This window comes from Lynx rufus, unplaced genomic scaffold (assembly GCF_022079265.1).
Source record: "Lynx rufus isolate CCGP_SWC_20201006 ecotype Redwood Valley unplaced genomic scaffold, mLynRuf1.p SCAF_27, whole genome shotgun sequence".
In the NCBI taxonomy this organism is placed as follows: Eukaryota; Metazoa; Chordata; class Mammalia; order Carnivora; family Felidae; genus Lynx; species Lynx rufus.
Window position 1 is genome coordinate 8,579,683 of NW_025814842.1, and position 15,312 is coordinate 8,594,994.

At 46.7% G+C, this 15,312-nt stretch overlaps 1 protein-coding gene and 1 non-coding gene across 13 annotated transcripts in view; one reads left to right on the plus strand and one right to left on the minus strand.

Annotated features, from left to right (window-relative positions):
- The window catches only part of CUX1 (cut like homeobox 1), a 368,307-nt gene that overhangs the window by 197,310 nt on the left and 155,685 nt on the right, over positions 1-15,312 (plus strand). For all 12 annotated transcript variants that reach the window (XR_006964038.1, XM_047089156.1, XM_047089160.1 and 9 more), the window contains one exon: positions 518-596. Coding sequence is in view for 11 of the 12 variants with exons in the window: in XM_047089156.1 (XP_046945112.1) it covers positions 518-596 (79 nt within the window). In the remaining variant the exon portion in view is untranslated. The remainder of the gene's footprint in view (positions 1-517; positions 597-15,312) is intronic.
- LOC124519423 (U6 spliceosomal RNA) lies at positions 14,748-14,849 on the minus strand. Its single transcript, XR_006964104.1, has one exon. It is a non-coding gene; the product is annotated as a U6 spliceosomal RNA (small nuclear RNA).

Genomic DNA, 15,312 nt, shown 5'->3' on the forward strand with positions numbered 1-15,312 from the left:
TGGATGGTCACTCGCCTTCCTTTTTGATGGCCCTTTCTCAGTGTCCCTATGCCTCTGCTTACCCAGCGCTTTCCCGGCCGGGATTCAGTCACCTGTTTCCCCTACCGGACCACAGCTCCTGTGGCTGAGAGCTGTCGCTCTGCCCTCGCCTCCCACACGGTGTCCGCCTACGGTCAGCTCCCAGTAACCACTGGCAGAGGAAGGAAAGGGACCGTCTTCCTCTGTGGGGAGCCCCCACTCAGCTGGGCAGTGGGACCGAGTGTCACAAATGGCCACATAATTGCACAGCACCGCTCCTGCCTCGTCCCCCTCGCCAACTGGGCCACGTGGATTGTCTCCCTTTTGTGTGTTTGCAGCCATCTTCCCCGAGAGGAAGGCCCAGCTGTCCGGCATTTTCGTGAACAAATCAGACTTCTGTTTGCCGTGGGAACTCACTAGATGTGTGATGATTTCTAAATTACCTCTTGACACATTTTAAGCTCTTTGTTTTTCTTTTCCTTCTTCCATCGCCTTTCAGATTGATGCACTGAGTAAAAGAAGCAAAGAAGCCGAGGCAGCCTTCTTGAATGTCTACAAAAGATTGATTGACGTTCCAGGTAAGCCCCTACGCTCACCCGGCCCACCAGTGGGCGCTGTGTGTTGGCGAGGTGGTGGGTCTTGGGCTCACTCTTCTCAGCTTCTCTAAGGGAATTATACCAGCGATGGCATCTCCCCCAGGAAACAGGGAATTCTGGGACTATGGAGTCTCCAAAACCCAGACTTTGGTTGGGTACGGACATCAGCTGCATATTTGCTGAAGTTAATCAGATAGCTTCCCTTTGATGCCTTTGTAAATGCAGAGACTCAAATCCGTGGGGCTACCTTTCTCTTTGGTATAAAAGGCTACACATTCCCAGAGAAGAAATAGAACCCATGTGTGTGCTCCGTAGCCATTGTGAACGTTCACGGTTCTGGGCTGGCCGATTCCGCTTTCAGGAGTGGCCCTAATGGGGCACCTGGAACGCTTCCTCCCTCCCAGGTCATCCAGGGAATCCGCAGCCTCTGGGCAAGTCTTTCACTGAAGGGTTATAGCCAAGGGCAAGGGGTGGCCTGTTGACCACATATGTGGGTTCTTGCCTTTAAAGAAACTAAGGAGTTAAATTTTTAATGATGCTTGCTGGGCATTCAGAGAAGCGATGGCTTTTCATTCCTTATTTTAGAAAAGTGAGGCAGGGGGCGCCTGGGTGGCGCAGTCGGTTAAGCGTCCGACTTCAGCCAGGTCACGATCTCACGGTCCGTGAGTTCGAGCCCCGCGTCGGGCTCTGGGCTGATGGCTCAGAGCCTGGAGCCTGTTTCAGATTCTGTGTCTCCCTCTCTCTCTGCCCCTCCCCCGTTCATGCTCTGTCTCTCTCTGTCCCAAAAATAAATAAACGTGGAAAAAAAAAAAATTTTAAAAAAAAAAAAATAGAAAAGTGAGGCAGATTTTAGGGCACCTTGAGCCATGGGTCCCATTGGTCCTCTTTTTCTGGGTGTTGCCCTCACCAGGAATCCATGGGGTAGTGATGGCCATGATCACGTGGGTCCCAGCTCAGTCCTGGGAAGACTCAGATCAGAAAATTAGGAAAGCAGTTTGAATGTCCTCCTCTTTTGACCAAGAAAGCCCAGTTATCACCACCCTCCCCTCCCCAGCTACTGGAGTTGCTCACTTGCTCCTAGCAATCCTTTGAACATTGCTGGCATTACTGGAGCCACTTTTAACAAAGCAGAGCAGAAGCACGTCTCCTTGGTGTCTGTACTTGGACTCCAGTTCAGGTTCACCATTAGCTCTGCTGTGCCCTCCGGGAGTGGGGGTTAATGGAGGCCACACCAAGCTAAAGGTGGCGGAAAACGTTCTGGACGCTTTGGACAAAGAGGAGGGAGATAGAGATTCTCCTCCCAGGGCCTATTGTGAGGTCTTGGCCACATTCTTTTTCTTCTCTGGACCTCAGCTTCCTCATCTGGAAAATGGAATAAGGTGGGGAACAGCCTAGTGATGAGAATGGTGTTCTTTGAACTTCTCACAGTCTGGGAGCACATCCAGCCCTAGGTTCCAAATTCTAGCCTGTTGATTTTCTGCAAGAGTTTGTATCCCCCTAGGGGTTCCCTGAAGACTCTGGCTGGGGCTCACGAAAAGGCTCCTTCACAGTAACTGGATCATTCGATGCCTTACGCGCACTACATCTCGGGAATCGGCTGCGTGTTGGGCCTGTTTGCGTTTTCTTTTGCAAGTTTTGTGTTGGTGACTTAGTTGAAAGGGGACAGGCTTATTTTGTCTTCGCCAGAGACCCAGAGAGCCTTTCACTACTGTTTTCTAAATAATGTACACTCTCTTTCTTACACATCCATTTGTACCTGAGTTTTCCCTTAGTGAAGTTTCTCAACTGGGCAGTCTATTGGATTTCTCTTTCTGAAATTATTTTCTGTCTTTATTTCCCATAAACCAAGAAGAGATTTTTTATTTTATTTATTTATTTATTTATTTATTTATTTATTTATTTATTTACCAAAACTCCTCTTTGCCTGAGCAGGACTCATTCAGAGACATAGATCATTTTTACAGAATTTTGATTGTAACATGGGCATATATTTATATTTTGCTTTTCTTGCTTACTACCGTCCCAGAAGCATTTTTTCCCATATTGATGATACTCTTCATAATGATCGTTTTTGGCCAGAGAATCCCAGCTTGGCAGTTTCAATTTCAGATGGTGGGAGCAAACGACGTTTGACGTTTTCTGTTAGAGTAAAAGTCCATCGAAATTCGTCCACCTGTTTTGCCCCCCCCCCCCCCCCCAGGTATTTCTTCCTTTACAAATGCCATGGCCTGATGGCTCTAACAAGTGCCTTGAAAAGCAGGAATGGAGCTTGGAGCATTCTACCTGTGTGTTGAAGTCTGCTTACTGCTCAGATGAAGTAATCCTGCGGCTGAGGCTTACAGGAAGGGCCTGGTCAATAGCATTGCATTTACTGACAGTCACGCAGTTGCGGGGAGTCAGGGTGTCTTAACTGTCTGTGCGCTTCAGGCTTCGATCCAGCTGAACCCAGAAACATTGGCGGGGCGTGTTGAGTTGTAGTCGCAAGAAACAGCAACTTACACTGTCAGAAAAGTGAAGGACGCTCCTGAGAGTAGCGGGATGGGGATTTCGGCCCTGCGTCACGTGGCCCAGTTCCAGGAGCCCAGGAAGAGCCGACCAGGTGGCTCCAGGAAGAGGGGGAGCCAAGGTCCCACCGGCCACGGAGGCTGGCCTGGAAGCCTGACAGAACCACCCCCTGCCCCGCACGGACGCCCTGCCCGAAATCTTACTTGTTTGTGTCTTTTCCTTGTTTCTCACCTGTTGGCTTTATTGGAAGGAAGGCCCCGTGAGTTTAGCTTTGCGTTGTCGCTCTATGCCCAGCACCTGGAGCAGAGCCTGGCGTATCACAGGTGCAGTATGTTACATGGCCCGAGGGGCCCGTCGTCCGAGAGCCACCAGGGGTCACACCGGTGGCTCCTGAAGCTCAACCTCGTCTCAGTCCTGACTCCTGAGGTTCAGCCTGAATATCCGGTAGCCCCTGCGCATCCCCACTGGGATGATACGGGTACCCCGAAACCACCCACTGTGTCCGGAGCAAACTGGCTCCTCCTTGCGTTTCCTCTCTCAGCGAGCAGTACCACCTTCCACCCAGCTGCTCACGCCGGAGCACGGGGTCACCGAGCCCTGGCCATGCTGTCTCCAGAATGTTCTGGATTCCATCCACGTCTCTCCACCCCAGCTTTTGCTCTCCACTTCGTACTTCAGGCCACCCTCCTCGCGTCTACACTGCCTCAAAGCGAGTCTCTGAGCTTGCAAGGAGGGGTTGGTCTTCACCCTGCAGGCAGGCCAGACCGATCGCTTACTCCTCCAGATTCACTTGAGACACTATTGCCTGACGTCCCAGGTCCGACTTAGATGTGCCTCTCTCTCCCACACACACACCCACTCCCCGCGCCCTGTGGGTTGGCCCCTGTTATAGCTACTTGGTGCTCTGCTGGTTTCCCTTCTGTCCCTCCTCATTTTCCTAGTGTCTACCCCAGTGCCTGCCACGTAGCAGAAACTCCCCAAATATTGGTTGAGGGAATAAATGAAAGGGTCAGATTGTTTCTTCAGAACGTTTTCTGAGGTTTTGCGGTCTCTTAATTGTTCACGCTGAACCGTGCTCCCTAGAGCGGCACTCTCACTGAGGGAGAGCACTCTGGCAAGTTCTAACAACCCGGATGGCAAGAGAGCAGAGCGCATCATGCATTGAGCTGTAGCCATGTGATACCTGTCTGAGCCTCCTTTTGCTTTCATATCATTCCATACAGATTCACCTGCCTGTGTAGACATTTATAAGACCCTTAGCATTCCGGGTTCAGCAGATCGGCACATGCGCCTCTTAGGGACTGACGTCCAGAACCCGTGTTTGGTTTCCCAGCCGCCCTGCTGGAAATCCCTGTGCCCACCCCCTCCCCCTCCTGCCCCCCTCTCGTGCAGTGGTGTCGCTCAGCTCTGGGGGAGAAGTAACATCGGAGCCCTGGTTCTTCCTTCTTGTTCATCTTCGACATCCCGAATCCCAGATCATGTTATTTCTCTTCCCCAAAGTTCATTCGTGCTAAAGACACGGAATAAACTTTTAAATATGTAATTGTCCCGCGGATTCCGCCGAACAGTTAAAATAGTTAGGACCCCCATCTTTGCTTTCTTCCTCATTTGCCACCAGACTGTTCTGCATTCTCTGGTCAATTCGGAGAGTATCTTAAGATGCTTTTTATCGGAAATACCCTGCTTACTTCAGCCAGAGCACTCTCTTTCCGCACTGCTGTGACCTCCCCCGCCCCACCTCCCACTGATTAGTCAGTGGGTCAGCACCTCAAAAGCTGGCCCCTCCCTGTGTCGCAGGAACCATGCTGAGTCCCAGGGGTAGAGCCGGGAGCAAATCAGCCACATGGCTTCCCATTCTCATGGGCTTCAGAGGGCGCTGGGAATGTGGGCGTTAAAAGTAATCACACACATAGTCATTGTAGCGCGGGTGTGACAACTTTGGAGACAGAGCCCATTGGGCATGAAGTGTAGATTGGAAAGGACTGGGCAGGGTCCCAGCTTGGTGAGCAAGAGGAGAGGGCAGTAATGTCATCTAAACCAAGACACTGGTTTAGGGGGCGCTAATAGTTAACGCCCGAGTAAAGGTCACACACCAGTATGGTCACCCAGCTGCAAAGGCAGGTGGGGGCCTGGTAGGTTATGTGAAGGATTCTGGACTTTGTCTGACCGAGAAACCAAGCATGGCTCGTGAGCATGGAAATGCCACGATCAGATGCGTGTAACAAAAAAGTCATCCCGACTATACGGGTAGGACAGCAGATTACAGAGGTGTCCCGAGGGGATCTGGGGTGCGAGAGATGAGGTCCTTTGGTTTCAGGCGGCAGGAGTGAGATTAGAGGAAATGGACAGATTTCACCTGCATGTAGGAGGTATGGTGGATGGCTGAGGAAGGCCACCAGGGCAGTCCTCGCCTGGACACGGTGAGCGCGGTGTGATTTCCTTCAGGACTGGTTTCCGTGGTTCCCTCTGGTGTATTACTTAAAAGGAGGACCAACAGACAAGTTCGGAGGATTAATCTCTCTTCCTGGTTCTCTTATCGTCTCTGATCGTTGTCCTAATTGAAAGTGGCCTTTGGCTTTATCGTCAATGTCATGGCAGTAGGAGAGCAGATTTACATTTTGATTCATAAATAAGTTAGGATTTTACTGCGTCAGTCTAGATGGCTTCATCTGTCAATTTTGTCACAGACGGATTTTTATATCCTCATGTTTATGGTGAGCAGATAGAGGTAGCTTACACTTGGACAGAGCTAAGATCTTTTTATTTTAATACACCTCTGATTGAGATTCATATTTATATTTATTACTTGCTGATGATTAGCCATACGGAGAAGAGCTTCATGGTAGCCATCTGCCAACAACGTGACTTGGTAAGGGCACCTGGGCAAGGCCCCCCCAGATGGGGAGTCCCTCTGCGGCCGGCTCCCTCCGGAGCCCTGCGTCCTTCTGCATGGGGATCTGTGGGTGAGGGCCAAGTTTAGTGAATATCCGTCAACAACAGTGACCCCGAGTGTGCGCAGAGAGGTTCAAGGTGTGCTGTGTGAGAAGTCCCAAAACACGTTCCCTCGGCCAGCACCTCCTGGCCGTCTGCTGTGTGCCTGCCTGGCGCATGCACCCGACATACAAAGGTAGTCGAGGCTTGGCCCTTCCTGGGTGGCTCCTTTTCGAGCAGCGGGGGGACCACACGGCCTTTGAGAAAACACTCCCATAGTGAAACTGGCAGCGTCCATCCCTAACTGTAGTGAATGGAGGAATAAGTTTCTCTTAAAGGGGGATCCTCTCAGACGGCTGGAAATATTCTGGAATGACCACCTCAAGGCTCTGAGATAGCTGGCATGTTACTGTACTCTGAGAAAAATGATGATGATACGCGTAATCTGCCAGAAATTTACCTCGCCTGAGCGACTTGCTCTTGCTTCTTGATACTCTTCAGGTTTTTTTTTTTTTAACAATGAGCATGTATTTATCCCGACAACGGGGTGGGGGGGGGGGAGTCTGGGGGGGTAGGGAGTCTGGGGGGGTAGCATAAATCAGGAAAATAATCACAATCTTAGTTTGTGAATAGCCCTTATTAGTGGATCACAGATAAGAACTTAAGCCCTTGTCAGTTGAGTATCTGTGAGACACTTCTCAATTGGTGGGAAGCACAACTGTGACTCTTCTGTCTCAGAAGCACCTCGGACATTTTTTTGGTTTGTTTTCTAAGTTGAGAAAGGAGAAAAAGACAGAGCGGGAGGAGCTCCCGCCTGTGCCTCTCAAGGCTTTGGGTGCCGGTGCATCGGGAGAGCCTCCCCGCAAAAGCTCGCATCGCCTTCTTGCCTTCATCTGTGGCCAGCCCGACAGGGAATCATCTTTCACTCCTTGCTAAGATGTGGTCTAGGTCCTCCAGACACAAACCCTTCAAACACAAAGGCAGTGCCTGGAAGGGTTTATTTTAAGATTTAAATCTTAGGAAGCACATTACCAGTGATATAAAATATTCATTGACTCATGACACGCCGCTAGAACTCCATGTTTCATGACTGCCCGCTCTCACTTTGTTTCCGCGGAATAACTGGCCTGCAGGTGTAAGTTGAGGCAGTAGTTTGCAGAAGTCTTGGAAGAGAGCTAGCCGGAGAGAGGCCACCGTGTGTTCGGAACCCATCGAAATGCCTCCAAGGGGCTCCTCCGGGAGGTTTTCATTTGCCCTCGGGGAATACCTGCGCTGGTGTAAATATCCCCGCCTGCCCAGCGTTTGAGGATCTAGAAATAAAGGAGTACGTCATCGTTTTTAAGAACTGCTTTGTAATGCTCCTGCATAAGAAGACAGTACTAATCTGGTCATCTGGGCCCATCACGCTGGTTCCAAGTGAGGACACCACACCGTCAGTTAACATTGAAAAATACTGTTACTTCCGTTCTCCTTTCCCTGCCTGTCCCCCCGACTCGAGGATCCCAATTGCAAGACCGCTGGAAAAAAAGAGGTGAGATCTTAGGATTTAGTTAGAAACACCCCTGGCTTCTCATATCAAGCTTTAAAAGGACGTGCCACTTGGTGGCATTTTTTAAGACCTTACAGATGTGGCCGCTCCAGCCTGATCCTGTGAGGCTGCTCCAGTCCGTGTATTCTAGGTCTCCTGGTGTTGGCAGCCCAGCCGGTGCCCAGGCCCCTCCAGAGAGAACTCTGTAACCTCAGGATCCCCTTTGCACATTTTCAGTTTACCTTCATAAGACATTTTCATTCACACGCAAGAATCAGCCACCAGCACCCTAACAGGCCAGAGGACGAACTAGGGCTGCAGCCAAGATATGAAGCTTGTGGGTTTCAGATGCCCTCCTGTCTCCCCTCTGGGTGCAGGGCCAGAGCTGGTCCCGAAGCAGCCTGGGGACCAGAGGACGAGGGACAGTTGCACTCTGCCCAGCACAGGTGACTGTAAACCAGACAGGGTGGAGATTCTCTGCCCTCCGTGGCCAGCCTCAAACAAACGTGGGGCCTGACGAGCCTCACCATCGTAGGTCTGCGAGCTGAGGAATCAGCTACGTTTTAAAGAAAGGCGAACGTGACAAGATGGGCGTCGGAGTGCCCGCCGCCACTTCTGCACGCTGCCCTCCTCTCCTGGGCTGTCCCTGCCCGTTCCTTTCCCGGTCCCTCGTCCCCGTGCGGGAACTCGCGAGCCGGGACTTGGGGATCCTGGGTTCCCTGGCGTGGGGAGGTGTGGCGCCTCTTCCCCCCTTAGCCATAGCCGGGGTGGTCCTGGCACACTTCATATCTAGACAGCTTTTCATCAGTTGCTCATCAGCATGCTAATTGCTGTATGACTAATTATGCCCTGAATTCCAGTTGATTTTCTTAATGAGACAGCTGGGTTAATTATGTAATCGTATGATTACATTAGCCTAGAGTGCCCCGGCGAAAAGTAGCGTCTGCCACGCTGTGATGTCATCGCAGGGATGGCACTCACAGGGGCACATTCACCCTCCGATGGTGGCGGGGGGCCCCGTCGCCCGCAGAGCTCTCTGCGCAGACGTGGGCTTGGATTTAGCAAGGTCGTTCTTTCCAGCCCTCGCGGTGTATGTGGAGAAGCAGCTCGCCACCAGCCTGTCCACACCCTCCCCGGCGCACCTCGGCCCCAGCCAATCGGCCCCAGCCAATCGGCCCCAGCCAATCGGCCCCAGCCAATCGGCCCCAGCCAATCGGCCCCAGCCAATCGGCCCCAGCCAATCGGCCCCAGCCAATCGGCCCCAGCCAATCGGAAGCCCTGCTTCCCAGCCTCTGCAGCTCGCTCTCCATGAAGTCCCGTGGCATCCTCCTCCCTCCAGAAGTTCCCTGCACCAAGACTGCCACGTTTTATGGGAGCGCGCCAGGGCTTCTTTTATGGTGACTCAGAGAACTCAAAAGGAGAGGAAGACCAGGGAAATCAGTTTACGCAAAGCGTAAGGAGCATAGACCGGCCCAGCCTCATCGCCCTCTTCCCCATACGGGTACTATTCATACCGTCTTTCCACCCTGATCTCCGCACCCCTCCTGCTGCGCGAGAAAAGACACGTGATCAGAGGAGGGGGACGTCTTCAGCCACTGGCCACCTCTCTAAGACTGAGAGTCGGTAATGCCTGCTGACCACCCCCCGGCCCCCACGACCACCTGCGACCCTCCCCCAGCGTCACGGCCGCCTCTCTTCCTGGCCAGACTCTGAATGGGGGGACAGAGCCCAGTCTCTGCTTAGCCTTTTTCTTTTCACCATTTACATTCTCTCCCTAAGTGACTTTTTTTTTTAAGTTTGTTCATTTATTTTGAGAGAGCGAGAGAGAGATCATGAGCAGGGGAGGGGCAGAGAGAGGGAGAAAATCCAAAGCAGGCTCTGTGCCATTAGCACAGAGCTTGATGCGGGGCTTGATCTCATGAACCATGAGCTGGAATCAAGAGTTCTGACGCTCAACCTGACTGAACCACCCAGGTGCCCCTCCCTAAGGGACTTCCAGTGTGTGTTATGCACCCAAATTCCACCGGTTGATTCCCTGCCCCTCCCCCGCCCCCCCCCCCAACCTTCTGAGGAAGGGAAAGAGCATCACCCAGGGAGTCAGCCTGGGATCCTTTCTTTCCCTCACGCCTGTATCAGTCCATCAGTAAGTCCTGCCTACCCGGCCTCCAGAGGGTATCCCAAATTCGGCCTGATGCACATCAGCCCTTACCACCCTCATCCAGGCCACTGTGACCTCTCCTGTCTCTTTGCTCCCCCTTCTCCTGTCCAGCACAGCAGCCAGACAGGTCTAAGTCAGTGGTGTCCAAACCACTTTTGTTCATGTGCCCCAAATCCTGAATTCATACCCCCAGCGTATGCTTATGTATGTACTTGTTTAAATGATAACACACGTGTAATTACAGAAACGTATTAAATACACTGCAAGACATATGCTAAAAATGGAATTAGAAGGATGTGGTGAAGAGCAAAAGCAACTTCACATTTGTATTTTATCAGCAGTACAAAAAACTTTGCTCTCATGAAAAAAATCATACTTCAAAGTCAATGATGAAGGCATGATTTGCATTTGATAAAACGCACCCGTTTTATGTATATAATTTGATAGTGTGGCCACCCTCAGAGCCTGGATATGGATCATATCCATCGCCTCAAAAGTTCCCTGATGATCTCAGACCCCAACAACCGCTGATCTGCTTTCTGTCGCTTTCGATGAGATTGGCCATTTCTGACATTTCGCATAAGGGAGTCTTTGGGTATGTTCTCTGATGTGTCTGGCTTCCTCCCCTCAGCATGGTATGCTGGGGATTCATCTGTGTCATTCGTCTGTATCACAGTCCTTTCCTTGTCATTGCAGAATGGTGTTCCATTCTATGGGATAGTACAACATGCTTATCCATCCGTCTGCTGACGGACATTCAGATTGTTTCCAGCGTGGGGCTGTTGTATTTGGCCCGCTATAAGCACTCATGTACATTTCATTTATTTATGATTTATTTTGAGAGAGAGAACGCACGCACACGTATGTAGAGGAGCAACAGAGAGACAGGGGGACAGAATCCCAAGCAGGCTCCGCACTATCAGAGCCCGACGTGGGGCTTGAACCGCGAGATCATGACCTGAGCCGGAATCAAGAGTCAGATGCTTACCCAACTGAGCCACCCAGGCTCCCCTGGACATACATTTTAAACGGGCTAGGATTTAGGGCTAGAATTGCTCAGACCTAGGGCAGGTTGTGGTTAGCTTGATAAGAAACTGCCAAACTGTCCTTTTCCAAGTAGCGGTGTCATTTTATCCCCAGTGAGAAACCAGAAGGAGTTGCATTTGCTCCATGTTCCCTCCATCAGTTGTTCCTTTCAGTCTCTTCGACTTTCCACATGGCGTGTTTTGTTGCGATTTTAATTAGCATTTTCCTGACGACTGATGATGCTATTTTTTCATGTGCCTTTTGGTCATTCTTAGATCTTCACTAGGGTTTAAAATCTTTTGCCCGTTAAAAAAAAAAAAAAAAAAAAAGGAATGTCGTACTGAGTTGTAAATGTTTAACATATTCTGGATACAAGTCCTTTCTCAAATATATGCACTGCAAATGTTTTTTCCCCATATAAGGATAAGGTTTTATTTTAATAAAGTCCAGGTTATTATTTGTTGGTTGTTCCTTTTTATGTTCTGAGGAGTCACTGCTTTAGTTATAATTTTCTTCTCTTGTGTTTTTTGAGTGAAGTGGTATGATTTTATCTTTTACCTCTAGGCCTGTAAACATTTTGAGTTAACTTTCATGTATGGTGTGAGGTTGGGCCAAGTTTCATTGAACATTAATGGACGCTATGTGTGAGATATTTTTCTGGAGCCTCTATTTTACTCCATTGATCTGTGTATCTTTCCTTATGTTAATGTCACACTATCTTGGTTGCTGTGGCTTATCAGTCTTAAAATCAGGTAATATAAGTCCTTTATCTTTGGTCTTCTTTTTAAAAATTGTTTTGGCTAGGTGAATTTCAGTATAAATTATAGATTTAATTTGTCAATTTTTACAAACGTGTTTCCAAGGACTTTTATCAGGGTTCCACTGTATCTGTCGATAATCTGAGGAAAATTGATAACTTACCCCTATCGAAATCTTTCAGTTCAAGCATGGTTTATTTATTTAGGTCTTCTGTAATGTCCCTCACCAATAGTTTATAGTTTTCAACATACTAATCTGGCACATATCTTGTCCAGCATATCCCCAAGTTGGTCATGTTTTTGGATGATATAGTAAATAGGGTTTTCTTCATAATCTTCTTTTCCAGTTGTCATTTTTATATAGAAATGCAGTTAATTTTTAGCAGTGCCTGGGTGGCTCAATCGGTTGAGCATCCCGCTCTTAATTTCAGCTCAGGTCATGATCTCCCAGTTGATGGGATCGAGCCCAATGCTGGAATCTACACTGACGGCACAGAGCCTGCTTGGGATTCATTCACTCATTCGTTCATCTTCTCTCTCTCTCTCTCTCTCTCTGACCCTCCCCCCGCTCATGCTCTTTATTTCAAAAATAAATAAACTTTTTTTTAATGTAGTTAATTTTTATATAATAATACTGTGTCCGTGGCTTTTTCAAACTCACTTATTCTCGAAGGTTTTTTTTGTAGATTCCTTAGGACATTCCATCCTGAAGAGATTGTGTGCTTTGTAGTTGTTGGGCAACATGTTCCATAAATATCAGGTCAAATCGGTTGACAGTGTTAACTGAAGTTTTCTGTATCCACATTGGTTTCCAATCTGTAATATCAAATATTTCTTTTTCTTGCTTCCCCACCCCCCTCCGCCTTTTTTTTTTTTTTTCTTTTGTACTGGCTAGGACCTCAAGTATGACAGTGAACAGAAGTGGAGAAAGCAGACATATCACATTGGTCCCAACTTGATGGAAAAGCATTCAGTCTTTCACCATTAAGTATGATATTAACTGTGGGGCGGGGGGGGGGGGGGGTTGTAGACTCTTTTTATAAGGTTGAGAAAATGCCCTTCTATTCCTAGTTTGCTGAGAGTTTTTGTCATGAGTGAATATTGAATTTTGTCAGATTTTTTCCTGCATCTGTTGAGATGATCATACGATTTTTCTCCTTTATTAATATGGTGAAATCATTTGATTCATTGCTTAATGTTAATCCAGCCTAATATTCCTAGGATAAATCTTAACTTTGTTATGAATTAGCTGGATTCAGTTTGCTAATATTTTATTAAGGACTTTTGCATTTAAGTTCATAAGGAATATAGGACTTTAGTTTTTTTTGCTTGTTTGGTTTTTTGTTTTTGTTTTTGTTTTTCCTTTTAAACTCTTTATTGAGTTTTGGTATCAAGATAATGCTGGTCTTACAAGATGAATTGAGAAGTGCTGCCTCTTCCCCTATTTGCTGAAAGGGTTTATGGAAGATATCTATTATTCTTCCCTAAAACTTCTCTAGTTTACCAGTGAATCTGTCTGTGCCTGGGGTTTTCTTTGGTGCAAGGTTTTTCATTACAAATTTAACATCTTTAACATTTATATGACTATTAAGGTTTTTTATTTCCTCTTGGGTCTGTTTTTGGTAATTTTTCAAGAAATGATCCATTTCACGTAAATTAATCCAGTTTATTGGCGTAACGCTATTCATAATATTTTGTTATCTTTCAAATATCTGTTGGATGTGTAGTGATGCCCCCTTTTTCATTCCTGATCTTAGAATTTGTGGATTCTCTCTTTTTTCCCTTTGATCATTCTGGCTAGAGTCTTCTCAATTATAGTGATTATTTTCTTAAGAACCAGTTTTTGGGGGCGCCTGGGTGGCGCAGTCGGTTGAGCGTCCGACTTCAGCCAGGTCACGATCTCGCGGTCTGTGAGTTCGAGCCCCGCATCGGGCTCTGGGCTGATGGCTGGGAGCCTGGAGCCTGTTTCCGGTTCTGTGTCTCCCTCTCTCTCTGCCCCTCCCCCATTCATGCTCTGTCTCTCTCTGTCCCAAAAATAAATAAACGTTGGAAAAAAAAAAAATTTAAGAACCAGTTTTTGCTTGCCTTACTTTTTCTCCCCCCCCCCCCCATTTAAGTTTTATTACTCTCTGTTCTTATTATTTACTAATTTCTACTTACTTTGGGTTATATCCACTCGTCTTTATCAGCTTTCTTAAAGTGGTGTGGAGGGGTTAGATCGTTGATTTATTCCATTGTGGTTGCAAGACATGCATTGCATGATTTCTGTTCCTTTAAATTTATCAAGACTTATTTTATGATCTAGTATATGTTCTGTCCCTATGAGTGTGTGCACTTGAAGAGAATGAATATTCTGTAGTTTTTGAGTGGAGTGTTCTATAAATGGTAATCAGGTCAGGTTGGTTGATAGTGTTGTTCAAGCATTTTGTATCCATACTGATTTTGTGTCTAGTTGTCCTGTTAGTGAGAACAGAGTTTTGAAACCTTCATTAATGTGCATTTTTTTTCTCCTTTCAGTTCTTTCAATTTTTGATTCATGCTTTTGAAGCTTCGTTTTGGGGTGTGTATATCTTTAGGATTGTGATAGCTTGTCAATGATTCAGTTCTCTAAGTTTTGTACAGTGGTTTTCTTTATCCCTAGTAATATTTCATGTCCTAAAGTTTCCTTTGATTTTAATTTAGGCACTCCAGTTTTCTTTTGATTAGTGTTTTCATATTATATCTTTTTCTGCCCTTTTCCTATTAACCTATTTTTGTTATTATGTTTAACTTGCATTTCTTGTAAACAGCTATGCCTTCCTTTATTATCTAGTCCAATAATCTTCTTTGTAAGTGGAATGTTAGATCTTTTACATTTGATGTAATTATAGGTAAAGTTGGGTTTAAATCTTCCATCTCACTGTTTTCTACTTGTGTTACGTGTTTTTGTTATATTTTTCTACTTTCATTTGATTATTTTTATGATCTTATTTTGTCTCCCCAGTTGTCTTATTAGCTATAACTCTTTGTCTTATTTTCTTAGTGATTACTTAGGCTTTACAGTCAGCATCTTTAATTTATTACACTGTACCTTCAAATAATATTATACTATTTTACATACAGTGTAAGAATCTTCTAGTACACTTGTTTTCTCCCTCCAGTCCTTTGTGTATCACTATTCATTTTACTTCTACATTGGTTATAACCCTACAATATGGTGTTACTATTTTTTCTTTTTTTTCACGTTAAAAAAATATGGAACATTCATGAATTTGTGGGTCATCCTTGCATGGAGGCCATGCGATCTTCTCTGTGTCATTCCATGTGCTGCCAAACCGAGTGCTACCGTTTTTGCTTTTAAGTAGTCTTTTCAGGAAATTAAAAATGAAAAAAGTAGTATTTTATTTTCACCTACATAATTATAATTTCTAGTGTTGTTTATTCCTTTGTGCACATCCAGGTTTCCATTTGGCACCATTTTCTTTCATTTTTCTTATAGTATAGGCACACTGACAGTGAATTCTGCCACCTTTTGTTCATTTAAAATAGTGGGGGGAGGGAAAAACCTCTACCTTACATTTCTGAAAGGTATTTTTGTTGGGTATAAAACTGTATGTTGGCAACTTTGGGTTTTGTTTTTTTTCTCTCAGGACTGACCCACTTTATTTCTGACAGGACATCTCCAGTTAGTTGTATCTTTCTTCCCCTGTATAGAATGAGTCTTCTTTTCTCTGGCTTTTAAGATTGCCTTTTTATTCTTCTTTCCAGCAGTTTGATCATGTTTATTGGTGTTCTGTGTTTATCATGTTTGTA